Here is a 23,097-nt window from a genome sequence, read left to right as displayed (position 1 = left end):
CTACAGTTTCACGGAAGACCCTCAGTTGTAGGTCAAATATTATACACACTACACAGAAGGGCACTTTATTAATTATTATGCTTAAACTTTTTTTTTTTTTTTAATAATTATCATACATAATAATATTATAATAATAAGGTTTATTTATATCAAATCAACATAGACAAGATAAAAATACAAAAATAATTCTAATAACTTAGGTGTTATGTGAAATGGGAAGATTACACCGCTTTTAAGCGATCATCGTCTATCGATTTTTTTTTGTAATGTACAGTTAAAACATTATTAAAATATGTGTATAAGGCATTGATTACAATGAGATAATTGAAACGATAAATTTAAATTTCAATAGACTCTATCGGCGTAATTTTTTTATTTTATGTTACATTATAAAAAAGTTATTTATTTTAAACAGCACCAATTTTATTGTGTGTTTAATAAAAACAGTGTAAAACCGCAAGAAACGACAGTTTTATTGGGTACCTAAGACCAATGTAGTCTATATGGCTAACCGTTTGTGGTCTTTGTATCACCATGAAACATTCAGGTTTAATGGAGCCTATACCTACACACTTGCCGATGTTGAAAATCCATGCATAAATTCATTCACTTAACAATATACAGCATAATAGCGATCGTACGTGTATTATAATATAGAGCAGAATATATATATATTATTCAAAATGCATATTATGTCTAAATTAAAATATATTGCAATCTATACCACATACCATTTACTCGTATATTTCAATAAAATTATTTATACACAAGTTTTGTTTTGTTTAAACAGTATTGTGTATTTAAATTAATATTATTAATTATATATTTACACGTGTGTATATAAATAAAAACTGTAAAAATGGCAGCCGCAGGGATTTGATAACTAATACAAACTTATAAATTATTAAAAACCATAAAAAAAAAAAAACCGAAAATATATAAAATCTATTGAAAAATTAATATATGAAGTTACAAATAAAAAATGCATACAACAAATAGGAAATACATGTCATGAATTTAATTTAATTTTTATTTGTTTTAGAAAACTTCGAAAGAAACTAAGTGCTCAGAATGCGCTCAAAATATATGTTCACATTCGCTCCTCATAGATGTTCTCCCGAAAACGGTAAGTTTTTTCATACTTTAGAAAAATTTACAAAATAAATAATATTAAAGGAAAACATAAAAAAATAATAAGAAAAAATAACATTTTTCTTATTTGAATGTACTTTGTACGGATCACTTAAGATCAATTTTTATTACTAGCGTAAGATTAATTATAATTATTTATTCACTTAATAAAATTTACATTTGGTGATCAAATATAGTATAATAAAACTTAACGATATTTTAGGTGGTGTTTTAATTTTATTTCTTAGAATAATTTATTTTTTTAAATAATCCAAAGTCATTAGTTAGACAAAATATCTAGTTTAAAATGTTTTAATAACTAAAATATGATAAAAATTTAAAAACAACTTTCTGGGAGGTTCATTAATCTTGTTTCAAATATAAATGTAGACATAAAAATATTACTATTATCTTTTAAAAATCAAATAGTTATAATGATAATTAACGACTTTTTTCCATCATCATAGTCATAAATGGTAAAAAAATAGTCATTAAAACTTGCACTCGCATTAATACCAAACAATAATACTTACCTAATAAGAATAATATATCATATATAAATTACCTATAATAGAATAATGTGTTAACTAAAAACAAAGTCCGTCTCACAGGGAATCGTAATAAAAAAAAATTCATTATTACAAACAGTGTAACAATAGTATCAAAAAATAAAAATAAATCGTCATCACTAAATTCATTTGTGAAAAATGATCATGAAATGCGTAAAAATTAATCACGTGCTGTTAGAATAATAAAATACTATTTTTTTAAGCATTTACAGTTTTTATTAGATTTTTTTTGTAAATGCATTAATTATGTTTATGTATATATATAAAAAAAAAATTAAAAAAGTTCTCATAAATTGTTAATACTGAAAAAAGTTGTATTTAGCTATTACTCAATCTATAATTTTCTATGAATTGTTTGAAATTCAAATTTTGACAAAATTGGATGTTCTCACATAACATTAAGATCCCTCATCAAAGGGTTTTATTTTATTTCATTGTAATTCAAAAAATAATTATGATAGAAACTTAAAACATTCGGTGATAGCTTAAATTATCATTTTCTATAATTAATAAAACTTTCAAGATATCAAGACTAATTTTAAATTATTTATTCAGTTTTACGTGTTTACTTTTTGTGAGTAGACTTACAGTACTCTGTTTCTTGTCTTATATAAGTCAATAACTTTATCTCAACGACGTTGATTCAATTAAACAAGTAAAATATTTCTTATATATATTACTCTGTATATTAATTACTGACCAATAAAATCCTCACTATTAATTAAATAATTCTGACCTTGAACAATAAGTTCTACCAACAAATCTCTACTATCTTCTAGCCAATATTCAAACACTCCAATTTCAAAAAATAACTCAAGACAGTTACTCTCATCAAAATAAATAGAAATCAGACTAATGAAAATTTTAATTGGAAAACCATACCGATTACATCTCCAAACCTTTCACCAAAAGTAAAAATTCTAATAACAAATATGTTTATAGCTAAGTCCGTTACTCAGCTCTTACTTATAACGAGAAACCTATCTCTAATGATATAAAAACGTTATTTCAAGATACCGCTAATGGAGTAATTTAAATTATACTAATTTGTATAAAAGATAATATTAGTAACTTAGATTTTTGTAGAAAAAACCAAACCTTTCATTAATCTTGATGAGTTCACTACTAAAAGCTTTACTTCTAGTATTTAACTTACAACGTACTCCATCAACACCGGCAGGCAAATTATAAAACTTTTCAAATCAAGTAACACGAATTACCATATATTCCAAATAAGCGATAAAAAAGTCTTCAGGGTAGTGCTTCGATACCTCTACCATATCACTCTAATTAACTATATAAAAGAAGTCCTTCAAGTTTTTAGTTTCACGGTTAATTCAAATATGAATTTTCTTCAATACAAAACGAAAACTTTACTTCCGATATTTTTATCGATCTGGAACCCTCTTTACTTAAAAAAAACATTTATAAAGTTAATTATACCAAATAAAAGTTGAAGCAACTCAAACTAAAAAAAAATATAGTGCAATGTCTTAGATGTTAAAACTATGGGCTCGTCAAAACTTATTGCTGTCACTATCTTTGTAGTCTAAAATGTTCATAACTCAAACAATTTTTTTAATGATTCTTCTACTTCAGCAATATATACACTCGCAGTGAGCCCCATTTTACTTCTTACAAAATATGTCCTAAATTTTAACTCTTCCAGAAAGCATAAAACACAATAAAAACCAACAAGGCATCAAAAATTCTTATCACAATAATCTCGCCTGCCAAAATTAAGATCTGTTTTACTCAAGTACTCAACTCCTTTCAAAAAATTAACTTTACTTAAACAACAAGGACTTTAATAAAATTAGCTTTTTACTAAACCCTTTATTATCAATGCTAACTAAAGCCATTGATCTACTCTTAACCAAATAACTTTCATCCACATAAAAAATCCACTCCTTTAATTTCTCCTATGGAACGCAAATGGTATATTAAACCATTACCGAAACCTTGCTTTCTGCCTAAGCACTAGTAACATTGCTATGAATATTGATTCCTAAAAAGACCAATTAAAATCTACCAATTTTTGATATTTGTGTATTCTAGGTAATTGCTGGTACTAGTTTGACGAACTCGATTTATCAAAATAATGATTTATTAATAATAGTTTCACGTTTATGGTTTTTATTTGTACTTTTTAACTATAATCGTGTACTTGTATATCGACAGACATAACATACTTGGAATACGTGTAATTTACCGATTAGTAGAATATAAACCATTTTAACTCCATTGAAAAGGTAGCAGTATCTAACTGGTGCCCGTGGTGAAGATAACTTAGTTTTAATCTGTATAATCTAACATAATTGAGCACTGATTATATTATGATTGGATTCGAATAAGTTTCGAAGTAGCACAAAAACAAATAAAAATATTAAAACTATATATTTTGTATTATTTTATTTCAGTGGAATTTATACGTTAATAATAAAAATAATGATTTTTTTTTTTTTTTTAATTTTTCAGAACGAAAAGATCTCGAAAAAAACGATTGACCCGGTCTATTTGGCCAAAACAATAGACATGGTCGCCCGATTCACGTTTCCGTCGGCATTTGTCATGTTCTTGGCGTTCTTCTTTTTCTACTACTCGGTGAATGCCCACAATCGTGGTATATCCGTTGGCACTGATTAAATCAGTTCTTTACCATCCCAATGATCTAAAACGTGTAGTGAAGGGCAATCAAAGCAACTCACTATTATTAATAAATCCTTATTCCATCCTCTTAGGTCGGTCTGATAAAAATTATATCCAAAACGAGGGATTCAGTTTCATGGCCTATCTTGTGTAATTAATATGAATAAAATATATAAAATATCTTAACGCATTTGTCCTATCAAAATATTATAATTCAATTTAAATTAATATTTTTGAAAAGAGATCTCGGAAAACCATAACCATCAAGTCTGAGAGTTACGATTGTTGTAATTTTTTTTATTTATCTGGTTTACCTAAATTTTAAATTAAAACTTATATTTTCAAGATAGCCAATTCATTAACCTAAGAAGTGTAAATATTATAGCACTTGAATTGTTTATTTCTATTAAATAGTATTCAAATAGTCGTATAAGTTTTAAAATTTAAAAATATACTACTGTAAATATTTATTTATATACACTATAATAATGTGATTCTATTTATACAGTAAACAATCATTATGTTTCAATGTTTAGTAATACATTTTTGACATATTTTTGAAAATATTTTGATTAAAATCGAGTGCTTATTGAAATAATAATTACAGTTTACATTAAATGAAGAGCAATATCACCGCAATAATAAATACTGTACTCTGTTGATTTACATATTAAAACATAGTTTAGTATTTGAATCAATACTAGTGTTTGATGAAAAAATGATTATTCGTATGAGGAACGACATTTTATAGTTTCCCGATTTTTCTGTAACTAAGCTGTAAATATAATATACTTAGTTGTTATTGTATCCAATGAGATAATTCATCAAGTATATACATTATACATAATATATATTCAAAAGTTATATTAAAATAATAGGAGTACACAATATAAATCGGTTAATACGAATTTCAAGAAACTGTAAAATTATTTAAATTTAATTGATATTATTGATTACCAAAAAATAAATAAATATTCGTTATAATTTCTAGTATATATCGTATGATATGATTGTATAAATATACCACAATCTTATAAAAATATAACAGAACCTTGAAAAATAATAGTTTGACTGAAAACATTTCATTTACTGAATATTTATGATTATACAAAGAGTATAAAAAATTAATTTTTTTTTTGATACATTTTTGCTTTAAAAACTCGATATTTTATTAACTTTAATAATAAGCAATATATGCCATTCTTAATGTTTATGTATTGAGTATATTATACGCTAAAGCGTGCATTAAAATTATTGATTCATAATAAAGTATACATATTACATATTATTATACACGTTGTAATTCATTATAGATGTTTTTAGAGGTGGAACATTACAGTTTCTATACCATAAACAAGAGGCAGGAGCACACGCGCACCCACACGCACGCAAAATAAATAGTTCTGTACATTTGTTTACTAGTTGTACTAGTTCGTCAACACGAACTCATTTATGTTAAATGGCAATAAACATTTTAAAATATCTACCTATAATACCAGCTACTGTATGCCACAGATTCATTATTATATTTATATACATAAATGCATGATATACTATTTTACTACATAGTATACATATTAAACAAAACTACGAGAGTCATTCAAAAATCGGTCCGATGTTCTGTTAATATTTTAAACAACGTCAGGACATTTACATAATAGTTATACAGGTATTAAATAGATCAATTAAAACTCGAACATTGATATTGTTTATTGTAATTGTCTTGTAAAAAAACCAAAACATTTTCAAACGTTTATTTATAACGTGAAGAATATCATGTTTCATGCAGATAATACAATAATAGTACCTGATTTGACTTGTAAATAATGAAAAATACTACTTAAACTTAATTTTTACATTTAATTAGGTAGATGTATAAAAAAAATTTTGCTAATAAGCTAACAGAAAAAAAATCAGATCAATCATTGGTTTTATGTAAAACTTAATTTAAGAAAATTGATCAGATAAAAATTGATTTTTGTAAAGTTCTTCGTCACTAAAATTTGTTTGTGATTCTTCGTTCGCTAATTACAGTGGTTTTTTCAGAGTACTTAAAGTCACGATATCACCGCTGTCTTGAACTTTTATGTTTCTATTTATGTTTTAACGTAATTATTACGAATACTGTTTAAGAATTATATATCATCTATTTTTTTATTCATAAATTTTCATCTTTATATGAATTTAAAGCTTTAAAACCATATTTTTAATTTAATATTATCGAACAGTTTAATTATTGTACTGTTTATTTATAGACCAAAGATATACATGTTTATGAGTTGAATATAAGATTTTTTTCCTAATCAAATTATTTGTTACAGTTGTTATGGCAATCAAACAAAAAAATTAAAGTAAAATAAAATTAACAAATAATATTTGTACTAATTAATGACGTTAATGTACACTAAAAAACCAGTGAAGTTTTTTTTATCAATTATAAACAGAAAAAAAAATTTTGTATTGTTCAAATAACACTGTTTACCAAAAAAATTACATAATATAAAGTTTTTAGTACAATGAAGAATATGTATAATATAATATACAATGTTTTATTTTTTTAGTATTTAGAGTAAGCATATCAAAAACATTACGGTTATAATTGATTGCATTTCATTAAGTGCCAAAAGTCCATAAGTCCTAAATATATTAGGTTGCGTCAGGTACATCTTATTATTTATACACATTATCTGTAATATGTATCATATATTGTATATTATGTGTTCAAATTTACAGTTGATGAATTGTATACTCAAACTTGAATAGGTATTAAGTTACCTATAAACTGCTCGCATGCGTGATTAATATATAAATGTTTATCTTCAAATAATATCATATTATTTTTAATAGCCGTTTACAAATTTTTCAATTCTTAAAATTTTAATGTTATTGATAGTATGAAATACATACCATCTACTAGTAGGTACTCAATGCCTGTATTAAACAAATAATTTATTTTGTTATTTAGTATGTATTCTGCCATCTAGTGATGTAATTTAATATATTTCAAATGCGAATATATTTGTATATAATATTATGGTTGCGCATTTTTATTATTCGTCATTCTGTATTTTTCCCAAAGATTGTCACAAAATTTGATAAGAGTAAAAAAAAAACAACAGCAAAAATACTTATTTTGATGATCAGAAAAAAGGTAGCATTAAATAGTATGATGAAATAAAGTAATTAATTTCCATTTTGATAGAAACGAAAACTGTATAATTAGTAATTTATTTATTTGAAGTACAAAATACTACAAATGCATAGTACAATAACTAATGCTAAAATTATTGTAATTATATACTAATTTATGATTTACCACCCAACCAATGATTTAAGAAATTATTACTCTTTTATATGCTAATAATTAAATGAAAATTTTAATGGTAGTTTTTAACTTAAATACAGTACCTAAAAATGTCGTCATTTCCAAAACTCACAAGCTTCAGTTAGACACGGCGCTATAGATAGGCAATTTAGGTGCACCAAATTTGGAATTCTTATGTCTTATTTTTATTTAACAAGACTCTATTTACATAATGTGTATTAAGTATATTTACAATGTTAAATTTAAATAGATGTACGATTAAGTATACATAATAATTAAAGAGAAAAAGTTGTTATTAAGATAAGTTAAAGAGAAAAAAATAGTTTTTTTTTTTTTAAATTACATATTTTATTAATCATATATAATTTTTACATAAATGAATGTTCCAACAAATACCATAAATTAACATTAAAAAATTTTTAATTTGTGTGTTTTGGTAATTTTAATAATGACGATTTAAAATTTAAACGATATTTCAGATAGTGGATGTTCAATGGCAAAATATAAATAAGAAAAATATAATAACAAAACTAAATGCGAAATACCTTAAATACGTTAATACCATAAACTAAACTAAACACATTATTTACTTCATAAATATAAGCATGCAACGGTTGTAGATACTTCATTGATATGTTTATTTTGGATTAAATCAATTCAATTGCAATTATCATCAAATCATGTGGCAAACGTTTCGAGACATCTTTTAAAGCGCTTAACATAGACACATGATATAAGATTATTCTCCAGTAAAAATTATTATGTTCAACATATTTAGATATATAAAAAATGAAATTTAATTGTAGGAAAGTCATACGTTTTCAGCGGCATTATATAAATTTATAACGCCCTAGAAATATGATTAACAATAACATATCATACGTACTATAATAACACGATCAACATCTTATTCTAACTCATGCATTTGGTTGATACGGTACATTTTACATCGGCGTCGGTTGAAGTAGAATTAGTTTTTTGATGAAACGCAATGAATAATAAATCTTAAAAGAATATCATAAGTAACGTACTACCTAATTAATATTATAAACAAAACTAGTATAGAGTAGATTTGAATAAAGATGAATTTTAATATGATTTTTAGAACTCAATTATTCAACATGGATATTAATATTTTTTAAAACACACTGTAATTTTACTTAAGAACTACCTAATTTAAAATTAATTATTTAATATATTATACATTAGCCATTTTTATCATTTTACCTTACGATCCGGGACTCTTATATTCTAGGAATGAAAACTAATAGATAACCAATACTGTTCGGTAGCAAATTCCAAAAGATAAAAATACACACATCTCAATCAAGGATCTTCACCGATAAGACAGAGAAACGTCTAGATAGACCCTACTCTCCCCGTCGTTGTATTGTTCGAACCGGCTGCCGCCTCGAACAAAGGCATAGTTTTTAATATAGTTTTTAATATTTTTAGTCTTCTCCGGCCCATCGTAGTCATTGTAGGACCGTTATTTTTACATGCTTTGCGTCGCCATTTTTTGCTATCGGTGGCACATGTTTTTAATGCAAGTATTGTGTCTTAACGTATTACGATAATTTTATGTTAATTGTTTGCATACGGGTGCATTTAATTAATTGTATATCGAGCGCGGGTGCAAATTTATTATTTAATATGTGTGGTGTGCTGTAAAATTATATTTGAATATAGTCCATTATTATTATGATATACAAACGCTGAGTTTTTATTTTATTTTATTATTATTAAAATTTATTAATTAAGCATTACAATGCACACACTACAAATACTTATTCAATAATATAATCAAATATGAATAGATTAGAATTACAAACATCCACATAAATTCTAAATGAAAATAATATTTTTTGCTATTTGTTTTATTTGTGTCACACTTCAAATATATACACTGTCCACAAGTCCTATAATTTTTAATCGTATGATTAAATAACTGCTATTTGTTTGAAAAATGTTCGCCACTTTCTTAGTACAAACTTGTAAATTTCTTTAATAATGGGTGGATTCGTATTACTATTTCATAGCGAAAAAACACTGCATAATACAAAAGAACACTATATGCATTTTTTTATTTTAATAATAATGTTAAACATCAATTGACACAACAGGAACAATAAAATTTATTATTTGCTTAAACAATATTTACTCGTTCAAACGTTGTCACGCATCAATTTAAACGCTTATCATGTCAATGTTATTATATGATATTTAAAATTTAAACTATTTTTGTTAGAATTCTGTATTTTTATAACTATTTTTTTTTAGATTAAAAGTTATATTTGCATTCTATACTTTAGATTACGCAATATGCACATTTCACTGTGAGTTTACATTAAATTCTCATATATTATGTATAACTGTATATTAGTATATTACTATATGAATACATAAGAATGAAAGTCATAATTAAAAAAATTTAAGACCTCGTGGTAACGACACAGAGAGTAGACTTTTATTAATGACGATATGTCACTAAAATATATCTGTAAAGGAATTCCCAAAATAGTACAATTTTTTAATCTCCAGATTATTAGATATTGCTAAAGAATTGTTAGGATAGAATGAATTGATGGCTCATTCTTTAAATGATATATTTTGCTTCCGTTAGAAAACAATGGCTTGGGCAAAGCGAGTATAGTTTACGTTATCGTGTATTATATTAATAGCTATTGTTTATAATAATTAATATAAATTATTGCTACAATTACAAGCGAATTTAATACACATATTATATTACATGATATATAAAAATTTTACCCAGTTTTATACATTATGAATGTGATTTAACGAAATAAAATAGTTTTTAACTCAAATATAAAAATACTTTTATGACGCGGTTAGGTTAAGAAAAACTTTGTAGGACCAAATAATATTACATTAAAGACCATTATATTGGAAATTTAGGTACTGAAATACTTAGATATATGTAATACTTAAACACAGTTTTGCAACGCAGTGTAATGTGAATAAATTAATCAAACTCATTAATTCGGTAAATATTAAAAAAATAATGTATATATTGTAAAATATCTATTATTTAGCCAATGTCTGATACTAGTTATCATTGCATTATCAATTAACTATAATGTGACCACGGTATCGGCATCTGTCTAGTGCCGCCGTTACCTGCCTACCATTATATTCCGATACACACACGAATCATCGGTGATTCCGTCTAGCGTTGTTGTTTGTGGTCACTGGTCATAGCGATGTGGTTTTTTCTTTGTCTTGCAGTTTTTTTGCATACGGTTTGCATTCTTCTTTTAGCGCTCGGCCTTTATTATTATTTACGTACATACGGTGTATACTTAAAGGTTAATATTATATTGTCAACACGAGTTCCGATGGTCGGTTGAATTTTTACGGTTCGGAATTATATTATATTATGTTATTACACTCGGTGTGTAATCTGACTACATTCAGGAGTGCTTTTTTTTTATTATTATTTTCATATGTGAATCAATTAACAAAAAACAGTGCTCCAAATTGATATATTGCGGTGGTTCTTTCCAGTTGGTGACCAGGTCAGACATATTATATATATATATATATATTTATTACCTAACTCCTTTCGTTATTGTATATAATTTTACATTTGGTATGTGAGAACATTATTATATTATCCTCAATATTATCATAGAGTAGGTCGACCTCATAAGGATTCTTTGTATTGATATTATATTATTTGTTGTTATAATTATGTATATTCGGAAATACAGTCCACTAAAATATTGTAAACAAAATATTGTATGTGTTGTAATTATTTGTCGCGCTTACCCAGCTTGGCCATAATGTCTTATAGATACATATAAATCCACCGTACACACGTGCGGATATACGCGTCTTACAGCCAAAAAGTTTCTAATAAATATAGTGATCGGCCTCTATGTCTCGAATATTACTGGTTGTAGAATTATCTTTAAAACAGAATAGTTATGAAATAATTCCACGGACTAAAAACGATAAACATATTATGCTCGGTGTTTCATCATAAACCTTCAAAAAGAGCGGATTAAGCTTGAAGCTTCTTCTTCGGATTTTAAAAATAATATTATAGAAATAAAAATTTTAACTGGTCTTAAGGCTAGTAAAGTTGCATTAATACTACGAATTTCAAAAACCCTAACAAACTTACCGTTCAAATTAAAAGAATACAATTTTGAGAAAAAAATTGCTATAGCTATCATTTAAATTTGATTTGCGTAAGAGCTATTTTTCTCATGGCAAACTTTTTGTTGTCTTATCTTGAGTTGGTAAAACACAGTTTAATATTTATTTTACTTTCACCCAAAGAAAAAACACCTATTGTTCAGAGATTTTACTGTGATTTGTATAAACTAATGCAAAAAAAAAAAAAATAAATAATTATATTGATTTATTTTATTTTTGACGATCATGTAAGCAGTATTATATAAATAAAAATACATATGTTAATTTCTTATTATGAATCTCTTTTTTCCGATTTATTTAAACTTTTTTAAAAATCAGTATCATACAATACTATGCCACTCTAGAAGTAAGCAATATCATTAAGATAGCAAAAATAATACGTTCTAACCTTTATATACATATATTATATGAAAATGAAAATCGTTGCTGTCAATGATTTTGAGAACCATTCATCCGATGATTGTCATTTTTTTTTTTTATTATTATTATTATTAAATGAGAAAGTACTTTGCAGTTAGCAGTTGATAACTAACTGAGTGATAAATCATAAAGCTGCTTTTAAATAGTCAATAAATTGGTACAGGCAACGCCTGACGAGACAGCTAGTATATAATTAATAATTATATACACAACCAATGCAAAGTACTGATACTTTTTCTGGTTTAAATAATTCTACTCTCATTATTTAAAATACGGAATACCAAAAATGAAATAAAATATTAGCAATGTTATAACTTCAATCTTAATATTTTAGAAATATCTTTCTGAAAATAATGCATTAATCAACCTATATCTTAAATGTAGGATCGTTATTTTTGTAATATTAAAATACATCAATTAAACCCTTTTCCTTTTATATTAAAAAAAAAAAAAAACTATACAATTTTTATCATTAAGTTTTGAATAGCTTAATTAAAAAATTAGATAAAATTTTTATTTTGAATATACCAAGTTTTACTTAATGTAGTAAGCAAATAATCTGATAGTTTCTAGCTGGTGGTATTTAAAATTTCAATACCCGTGTCCAGCATATGTTTGGAGTTCTTATATCATTCATATCAATGGTAATTCTGATAGTACGACCGCATATTTTTCAGTAATAATAGTAATAATTACCGAATCATAGAAAACCAATTAATACGTATTAGTAATTAACCAATATACATTAAACATGAGATAATGCCAACTTCAAATTCTCTATATTTATACGATGTTAAATATTAAAGCAATATTTTTATTTTTTAATAAATATATAACGTAATTATTTTTATATTATTAACTAATATTTTTATATGTTGATAAAAAAAAAAATTTATTTTTACCTAATTATTTTTCTGAACGGATAATAATATTTTATAATTACATGGTTTTGAATATTGAAGTGGATTTTAATGTCAAAATTTTCTAAGTGTATTTTTAGTTACTAGTTTATTTGTTCTTGAATTTCAAAACATAAGTTTCTCCTAACCTAATTATTAATGTAGAAATTAAATTAAAATTGTATAAATAATGCTTCTACTCTAAAAGTATATTTTTTTCATATAATTATAAGCGTTTTTGAAACGTAATACGATGACTCTTGTCGCTCTAGAAATGATTGGGTTATCTCTCATCTGTATTAGTGTAAGAATTCCAGAAAACAGCAATATTATATTCTGTAATGAACAAAATTATACAATGGAATATTAAATCATTATTTCAGATATAATAAATTAATTATCAAAATGATCCACAAGCAAATGAGTACATGCTATAATTTCATAAAATTCACCGTTTAATATTTTAGTAAAAAAGTGAACATGTCTCATGGTGATTTTAGTAGGAACATTGGAAATCGATAATAACGACATCCGCTGTAACGATACTAGTAAAGTGACTAAAATTGTTTAAAATATGTCATTCCCGAATATTTTTTTACAAATTTATGTTTAAGTATACGGTTTTTGTTATAGACTAGAGACTTAATACTTAATTAATAAATCTATAGTTATAGTGATTATCGTGTTTAGGTTAACCTAACTTAACCTCCCTCTTACCAAGAAAACAAAGTTAAAAAGTAATAATATAATTATTAATTCATAATTCGTATGCTGTAATTTTTATAATATTATAAATTTCCTCATTATTTAGATCCCCTCTTTAAAAAAAAAAAAAATGAAAATACACCACTGGATAAATTTATAAAAATCTTTAAAATATCTGTTACTGGTTTACTATACATTGATGTAATAATAAAAAATATAAGGAGTAAAGAGACATGCACAAATACTAGGTAATGTTTGGACTAATATTGGGGGTGTATTATTAAATGATTGACTCGTAATTAGTTAGTTTTTAATTAAAAAATGTGTTACATTTTATATTAATAAATTGATAGAATAGAATTTTAGGTATACACTACCATATATTATAAATTCTCAAGAATAGGACATCTAAGCGTTTAAATTAATTTGGACTGTGTTATTCAATGATAAACCAGCTCTAAAATTAATTATTTAAAAATGTATATTAATATTTTGATAAATATTTAAATCAAAGTATACGATTATCTGATGTTATTTTAATGTGATTTGGTATTAAATAATAATACTAGAATTCTAAAACCTAAAGTAAGTGGTTATAGCCTATATAGTTTATCTGTGTCATAGTATAAACATATATGTTTAGGTACAGACGTGGGCTAGGATATAAAATATGGAATTAGAGGGATACACATTACTATACATTCAAAGTTCTATGAGGATTTTTAATACTTTTCACGAGTTAAAGAACTGATAACTACCAATAGGATATATCTATGCATTGACTTTAACATAGTCTGTAAATTGTGTCCCCAAAAAAAGGTCATAGTCATATACTATTTAAATTGTTGTTCATGTACTTTTAATAAAAATAATAATAATTGAAATATATGATTAGAAAAATGCTCACTGTTATAATTAGATGTAAATTGATGTTAAAAACTCCATAAGCTGACATTTCATTAGATTCGAATTCAGGCATTTGATTTATAAACAGTTTAATCTGAACACAAAGTAAATTAGTTATTTCATACGTCAAGAAAAATAACGTTAATAAAAATATTATTATTTAAACTAAAAAGTATACTGTATCATGTTAATAAATTAGCTAATATGTATCTTACTTGTAATTTTGTATGAATTGGTAAATTTGAAATTTGGCACAATCGTAAATATGATATTATTTCCTTTTTCTGTGAATAGTAAATAAAATAAAATAATATTAGTTTTATAAAATGAAAGTACATATAAACATATAAAAAAAACGCTCAAATACGTGACCGTTCTGCTGTATAGTAGGCGTTGGGTGGCTCACTTTAATGCATGTATTAAATTTGAATTAAGTGATGTATCATTAAACGAGATATAAAACGCAACCCATATCACTAGAAATTTAAGCATGTTTCACAGTATGTTTAAAATTTTGAGCAGAGCAATGAATGTATTGAATTTACAGTTATATGAGTTTTTATAATTTTTATTTTATTTTATTTTCAGTGTGTGTATGTACAATAATAAGTAAATAAAAAAAAATCGTCTGTGTCCAGTTTTAAGAATAGTTTCTAATAGAAATTGGATCTAGTTTCTGATTTGAAAAGACTTAAGTAAAACGTTTTTAGTTTTTTTAAATATAACCGGAAAACAATCAAAGTATTAACAAAAAACAGTAATTTTCACTTAATTCTTTGACAAAATTATTTTTTTTAGCTTGACTATTATATATAAAAACCGTAGATGGTTAGACTATTCGTAAAATTTTTAAAACAGTATTTTTTGTACATGATTGAATTTTTAATATTTTTGAGCTTTTAATAGACATTTGAAAATTCTGGAAATTAGTTTAACTTAAATATTACAAATAATTAAATATGTTAACTATAAAATTATATAAAATTAAGAATAAACAGTATCATAATATAATATATAAATGTTACATACATTTAAAAAAAATACATCCATCACTACACTCTGAATCATAATAAAATACTTATGACTATGACTATATAAAATATTATTTATGTATGATAGAAAACGCTACAAAAGTGCAATTATTTCAAAAATGAAATTTTATTTATTACAGTAGTAATAAGTTTAAAATAAAAATAATGTCTTACTTTTTTATTTGTGGATGATGCGTATATAAGAATACTGATGTGGGAAATACTATATTGGCAATATCTAATTATCAATGGTAAACACCAACCACTAATTGATATAAACGATGTGTCAGGTGGTGGATATCCGATAGCAAAGTATAAATAAGTAAATATCAATAAACTGATAAAGCTTAATGTGAAATATCCTAACAAAACCATGCCGTAACCTAAGCTAAACACGTTTATTATTTCACAAAGATCAACATGCAACAATCGTATACACTCCATCGACATCGTTATTTCGGACTGTATCCATTCACCTGAAATTTCTACTAAATTAAGAGGCAAACGTTTCCAGGCGTCGTTTAAAGCAGAAAACCTTGATGCCACAGTATGAATATAAAAACACCCTCCCGTAACAATTACCAAGTCTAACAAATTTGGTTCCAAAAACAAATGAAACGTGATTCTAGAAAAATCATATACTTTCGGTTGTATAATATAATACTTCGAAGTGTGGTAAAGGATATAATATACGAATAATATGATCAAAATTCTATTCAAATTCATATGTTTGTTTGTTACGCGTAAATTTTCCATTAGTGTTGGTCGGAGTAACATTAGCTGTTTTCGGTCAAACGCAATAATATCGTTAATAAACCTAAAACAAAAATAAAATGTATAAACGTAATGATCTAATCTGACACATAAACTAAGGATTCGAAGAATCTGATTCAAATAGATTTTATATATACCTAATAAGAAGTTTAAAATAAAAATACTTAAATGCATAAATATTAATATTTTACCAAAATAAGCTGTGATTTTTTTATATCAACTTTTCATTTAAAATCAATTATTTTATGTAATAATTATTTTTGCCATCTTACTTTACAATTTGAATCTCCGATATTCTCGCCATGAAAATTAATAACCAATATTTAATTAAAACGAACACTCGCGGAAAAAATAAACATTCATCGTGATTATAGTACGTAATCAATAGCATCATAAACATCCGCATGAATTCTAGACAAGTATAATATTTTGAGTTAATTGTATTTCTGATTAATAGTCCCTTTTCGAATGTATATGAGCAATGCATAAGCCCCAAAATTTTCGACCATATTAATAAACTACTAGTGTCTGTTTGAAAAACGTTGGCCATTTTGATGGTAGATATGTTATACCGACACTAAAAGTTATTTAGAATATTATTTTACATCGCTAAAATACCTGAAAATGCGTATTGACGAACTATTAATTATGTATTATAATAATAACGTCTATTGTCAATCTAAATAATCAGTACTTATACAGAAAACTATTATTTATTCAAACGCTATTTACTCATTTAAATATTGTTTGTTGTCACACATTTATTCAAACAATTATTGTGTCAATACTATGGACGCTATTTCGGTTTTAAAATAGGGCTGCCAAATTTTTTGTCAGGCCACAATTATAATAATGGAAATTTTAATCTAGCCATGTAAGGGTGGTTTCAGACTTTAACTAGAGATGAAAAATAAATCTGCTAAAAGCTTATAACAATAAAAAAGAACCCATTATTGACTTATGAAATTTTATCTCTTTTAGGCTATAGTAGTAATCAGCAAGTTACATTTTTGTATTTATTATACCATTATGCAATCTAGATTAAACTGTCATAGGTACATAAATCCAACTCAAACATTTTATTATGACACCTTAATTTAAAATGACTAATACCATGAAATAAAAATCAGATCTTTAATCATAAAAATAAAACAGTAAGCAATAAAAAATTAAAAAAATTAAAAATAATGTTTTAGATATTTTAAGTAAGCAAGTAGTTATTTGAAAATCAATAAATTATTAATATATGGTTTGAAATTAAGAGATTAAGTTTGTATCTTTGAACTCTCAATTGAGAAAATTTATCTACTACATTATTATAAATAAATACTTAGTATTCAATTTAATTCAATAATAAATAATAATTGCGCTAAAAGATCTACTCTATGAATTTATTTAGTATACACTAATCAAATGCTAAACAGGTTTTTGATTATTAGACTAAGAATTATCCGATACCTAAGTGAATTCAATTTTTATTAAATTTTAAACTAATATAATATAAGCTTATAAATTATAATGTTCCTTCAGTTGGATTCTTTTTTTCTGTCACTCTCATCATAAAATCTTTTAACACTTACATATATTTTTCAAAATATGATAGATTGTAAAAATAAATATTTAACACATTCGTGGACAATTACTGCTATAGCAGTAATTTTAAAAGTTGATATACATAATATATCACTACTGCTATGGCAGTAGAATATAAACTGTTAAAATAAACACAGTACTGCTATAGCAGTAATAATTTCAATGGTTTCATATGAAAGAGCATGTTTTACTGTCCCACTGCAATACTTCAGAATATTGGGCACTGTGTTATATATGTTTTATTTTTAGATTTATTTATCGTTCCTTTTTCTTGGGTATTCTCATGAACCCTATATTCGATATCGTTATTATTATCGCTTTACAATGTTACAATAAAATAGTATACAATTGTCTACGCCATATATTTGAACCATAATCCATAGATACTAATTGTTGTCTATATAAATATTCAGTTCGATTATAAACATCATACGTTGTCGGTGTCGTGTGCGATTGAATATGTTACGTAATAATATCGAAAAAGTTCGTAAATATAACCAATGTCAGAAGAAGGACAACACTATCAAGAAAAAATCCCATTACCTCCCTGTATAAAAGAAAACATTACTTCAAAAATTGCAAAATGTGCACAAAAAATCACGTGAGGAAACAAACCCAGTATCAATGTAAAGCTTGCAATGTTCCACTGTGTCCCGGTTTATGTTTTGAAGACTTTCGCAAAAATATGTCATAAAAAAATTATTTCATTATTTTATATTTCATTGGTTCAATTTATATAAGACTATATTTTTATTTTTTTTTTTTAATTTCATAGTGTAACGTGGCTGGGGAACCTAGTTACTATATTAGTTATCCAGGGAAGGTTTTCTGGTCCTTATGGATAAATTTTCCGTAGCTAGGGGGGTTAGAACACGGTATGTGGGATCTTATCAATAAATAAAACACGTTTGGTTTATAAATCTCTGTTCAAAATATATTTTTGGTTTGTACTTAACAAAATGTAGATGGTGGTAAACAATCCCGGTGTTGGTGAGTTCATGTTTTTTTGGTGAGTTCGTGTTTATTGCTGGTCAGTCTCGAACTGCCCTTTCGATAAACGGTGCGTATTGGCCACAGGCCTCACAATCATTAACAATGTTTATCTCAGCATAAATATCCCACTATTGCCTACTACGGAATTGACACATACATAGGTGTCATGTAACAATAATATATATTATTGTTACAATAGTATTCTTTTTCAAAATTTGTTATACAAAATAAACCAGGTTGAGTTGAATTATTATTTTTATTTAATTATTTAAAAAATATCCATTATACTGCTATAGCAGTGCAGTGATATACATAGTTGTAAATAGCAATGTAGAGGGACAGTACTGCTATAGCAGTACTCAAATTACTATTGCTATTGCAGTAATAATCATATGCGTTTTTAAAAGTAGTTTTTTCCCCTTCCGAGAATTTCAAATGTCCACGAATGTTAAAAAAAAAAAATTAAAATATATAAGCTTCAACTTAATATTTTTTTCAAATATATTTTAGATACCTTATAAGACATATAAAATAGTCTTAAAATAAGATTTCTATATATCATTTATATCAACAACAGCTACAGATATAAATTAATTTATACAGCTATTTACATTCAAATGTATAATATCGATGGGTAGTTACAGCAAAATTTCCACCACACTGTAAATATTATTAAAGGTAAATTAAAACACTTGAGTAAAATTCACTGTTTTTTTAGTATGTATATAGAAATCTCATATAAAATGATATTTTTAAAATCAAACTTTAATACTTGATATCTACTTCCATTTTCAGAGTTTAATTCACTAATGTTAGGTATTACTAAATTGCAATTTAGTGCATGCACATAAAGTATATATTGTGTTATGAATTAAACAAATAAGAGTTAATAATTTTTTTTTTTTTTGATTTGTACAATATTATAATTCGTTACCTTTCAATTATCAGATATCACACATCAATTTTTTTTCATAATTATTTCTGGAATCAATTTTTATTGAATTTAAATATTTATCTTATTAGAAACAATAGAGTAATAGAGTGAATTAAATTAATTATTTTGTGTACTCATATATTTTAAAATATTACAAAAGAAAAAATAATAACTTTTACATGTATATATATATCCATTAATTTTAGCAATATTCAGCGTGGAAATGGTAATAGCTTAACTATATCCTTTGTCATCAAAACTGTCAAGCATTCAATTATATAAAATAAAATAAAGTATTTCGAGTTCATGTTTTACTCATTTTAACTTTAACTATAGGTCACAAAATTTTCATTTTTTTAGCAACCAAATCATTTAAGTTATATTATAATACCCACGCGAGTCCTCTCAGTGGGTCTCATTATTTATATGTATATGAAATAAAATAAAATAAATAACAATCAGATATAATTTCAAACAATTATTGTTTTTCTTGTCTCTTAAATATGTAGCCCCATCCTTTATTTTACTCCCCTTATTAGTATTAATATTGTTAATAATGAAGTGAATTCCAGAAAGTATATTTAATATAAAATAAAAAAATTAAGATAACAAAAAAATTCAGTTATTTATGTTATATAACAATTGCAATAATAATAACAACATTTTGTATGCCACTTTGCCCAAATAAATTAAATAGTCTAATAATATTATGAATAAAAAAAAGAAAGTATTTTTATTTTTCATGAGTATACTAATCATATTATATCGTTCTCATATATCATTAAATAATAACATTAATATTTTTTAGGAATAAAATTGATAACAATTATAAATAATATCACAGTCTTAGAAGTAAACTAAACAGTGATAAATATATTTTTAAATTTTAAACCGTGGTTATAATATTTAAACTGTTAATTGCATTATTTATATACATTATATATATATATATATATATATATATTACATTAATTAATTAAATTTAACTGATAAAATACATCAGCGCCAGCATAAAATTAAGGCGCACCCGCAGACAAATATGGTACGGTTACAAATAAAACCGTCAATATAATATACTCTGCGATACCCCAAGTGGTGCTCTTGGTCAATGTGTTATTATTATTATTTTTTTTTAATTTAAACTTTATGTTACAGTTAAAAGAATTTTATATTAAAAGTTTAGGTTTGGTTAACTTTGTTCAATATATTCTTGCACTAAAAAAAAAAATAAGTTAAAACTATGGTTTACTCGGTTTACTAGATACATTAAGTTTTCAAAAGAATGGCAAATTTCCAATATTTAATTATCAGTTGAAACGAATTTATATTGAAAGAAATAATACATACTCACATGGTTTTAAGAGAATTCCAAGATCAGTTCATTAGGACTCAAAATACAATTTTAATTTAGTCCATTAAGTCCTAAATATATATTAAATATATAAAATTGCAATGTGAGTAGATCGATTGTAATATCAGATACAGAGGAGAAACTGAAATTAAAAAAAATAAATTTTAAAATAAATCTTTTTTGATAAATGAATAATTATTTTCTGAAACTATTACATTAACTCAATTAAAACTTAAAATAAATCAATATACAAATATTATAATTGTTTTTTTCTTTTTATGAAATTAAATTCAAATAATATAAGAAAATTGAGTTTTAACTCATATCGTAAATTAAAATAAAAAGATAATAAATTTATAAGATTATTATTTTAAAATGTTGTAATCAACTATTCGACATCTATATGTGTTAGTTGTTGATTTATTTGGTTTTTAACATAGATACAATAAGATGTAATCGATTTTATTTCTAATGCCACAGGAAGGACTGGAAGGAGATAATGGATTAATATCGGTGTATAGTTGAAATACACCTACAAAGTGATTACTAAAAAATGCAGCTTTTCGACATTAGGTATTACTAAAGATTTTTTGTAGTAGTTAAGTAGTACCTATTACTAGTATTCAGATTCTTTTTCTTAAAATTATATTTTCTACGAAGAGCAATAATGGTCAGAACAAATCAATCTTATATAAATGTGTATGCTATTAATAACTGTTGGTAATAATGAATATCATTTAGTGAACTAATCAGACGAGTATACGTTCGATCGATCATAGATAGACTCGTGTCCGTACGTTTAACCATATATGCTACGGATATTTCCGTGTGAAAGTGATTAAGATTACTACAATATTATTAACACGTTCAATCTATATTAACTGTATAATATTTGAAATATTATCATACACAGAACGTAATATATACAATGAAAGCATTTGAACAAAATAAAATTATTCTCAATTCGAGTTTGAAAATACTTTTAAAATGTGGGTGCAAAGGAAAATTCTATGCAATCAAATATTACATTATAGACTAGTGGTTCTTAATTAATATGAAGCCCCAGACCCCTAGCTATAATTTAAAATGGTTTGAGGGCCCCCTTCTTTGTATATCCTCTTGCTTACCTGTGTTACTATGTCATAAACGAGTGCCCCAGCTTAATCGTATTATCAAACATATTCAACTGTAGAACCTCTGCCTAGTCCATTATATTTAAAATTTAAAGACTTAATAATATTATTATTTAAAACTTAAATATATGTATATCCTTCTTCTAACACATCAACAATAATATCAATATCGCTTATTATCAGAAGCAAATTTAGTAGTTCGATGCGGTGATACAAACTATATCCTAGGTTTGAACGACTGTTATGTATTAAATATTATTTGAAGAAATTGTAAATAGGTACTTCAACCGTTTTCTTTTGATATTGATCGAACATTCAATAACTGCAGAATGTGAGACCAAACTAAAAAACAGCATGAATGACGAGGATTTCCTTTCTAATCAGACAATATACCCTAGTTCAGTGACAAATTTATATCGTCCTAAACATGTGTGGGTGTCATTGCATTGTAGTAACATACATGCTGTAGTATACATGCTTTGTCTTGTATTGTTCGTAC

At 25.1% G+C, this 23,097-nt stretch overlaps 2 protein-coding genes across 3 annotated transcripts in view; one reads left to right on the top strand and one right to left on the bottom strand.

Moving 5' to 3' along the window:
* The window catches only part of LOC112598000 (glutamate-gated chloride channel alpha-like), a 40,774-nt gene extending 35,974 nt beyond the window's left edge, over positions 1 to 4,800 (top strand). The window contains exons 10-11 of one of the 2 annotated variants that reach the window (XM_025344292.1): positions 1,043 to 1,126; positions 4,179 to 4,800. In XM_025344292.1, the coding sequence (XP_025200077.1) occupies positions 1,043 to 1,126; positions 4,179 to 4,346 (252 nt within the window). In that variant the 3' untranslated portion in view covers positions 4,347 to 4,800. The remainder of the gene's footprint in view (positions 1 to 1,042; positions 1,127 to 4,178) is intronic. The other variant, XM_025344291.1, reaches the window with a different exon arrangement.
* An 8,537-nt stretch (positions 4,801 to 13,337) lies between these two features.
* On the bottom strand, positions 13,338 to 16,589 carry LOC112598027. Its single transcript, XM_025344332.1, has 4 exons — positions 15,995 to 16,589; positions 15,005 to 15,073; positions 14,791 to 14,883; positions 13,338 to 13,514 (listed from the first exon to the last, which is right to left on the bottom strand). Exons 1-4 carry the CDS (start codon positions 16,574 to 16,576, stop codon positions 13,380 to 13,382), a joined length of 879 nt encoding a protein of 292 aa, XP_025200117.1. The 5' UTR covers positions 16,577 to 16,589; the 3' UTR covers positions 13,338 to 13,379.
* Between the last annotated feature and the right edge of the window lie 6,508 nt (positions 16,590 to 23,097).

Source organism: Melanaphis sacchari, unplaced genomic scaffold (genome assembly GCF_002803265.2).
Source record: "Melanaphis sacchari strain LSU unplaced genomic scaffold, SCAv2.0 Contig44_pilon_pilon, whole genome shotgun sequence".
Classification (NCBI taxonomy): domain Eukaryota; kingdom Metazoa; phylum Arthropoda; class Insecta; order Hemiptera; family Aphididae; genus Melanaphis; species Melanaphis sacchari.
This window is presented reverse-complemented; position numbering and strand designations above follow the sequence as displayed.

Excerpts from the sequence above, each read along its gene's own strand:
- LOC112598027 (XM_025344332.1), bottom strand. The coding sequence starts at position 16,576 with ATGGAAAATTTACGCGTAACAAACAAACATATGAATTTGAATAGAATT. Across the intron at positions 14,884-15,004 it reads CAATTCATACAAAATTACAA|ATTAAACTGTTTATAAATCA; the intron begins GTAAGATACATA and ends CTTTGTGTTCAG. Across the intron at positions 13,515-14,790 it reads ATTTACATCTAATTATAACA|AATATAATATTGCTGTTTTC; the intron begins GTGAGCATTTTT and ends TGTTCATTACAG.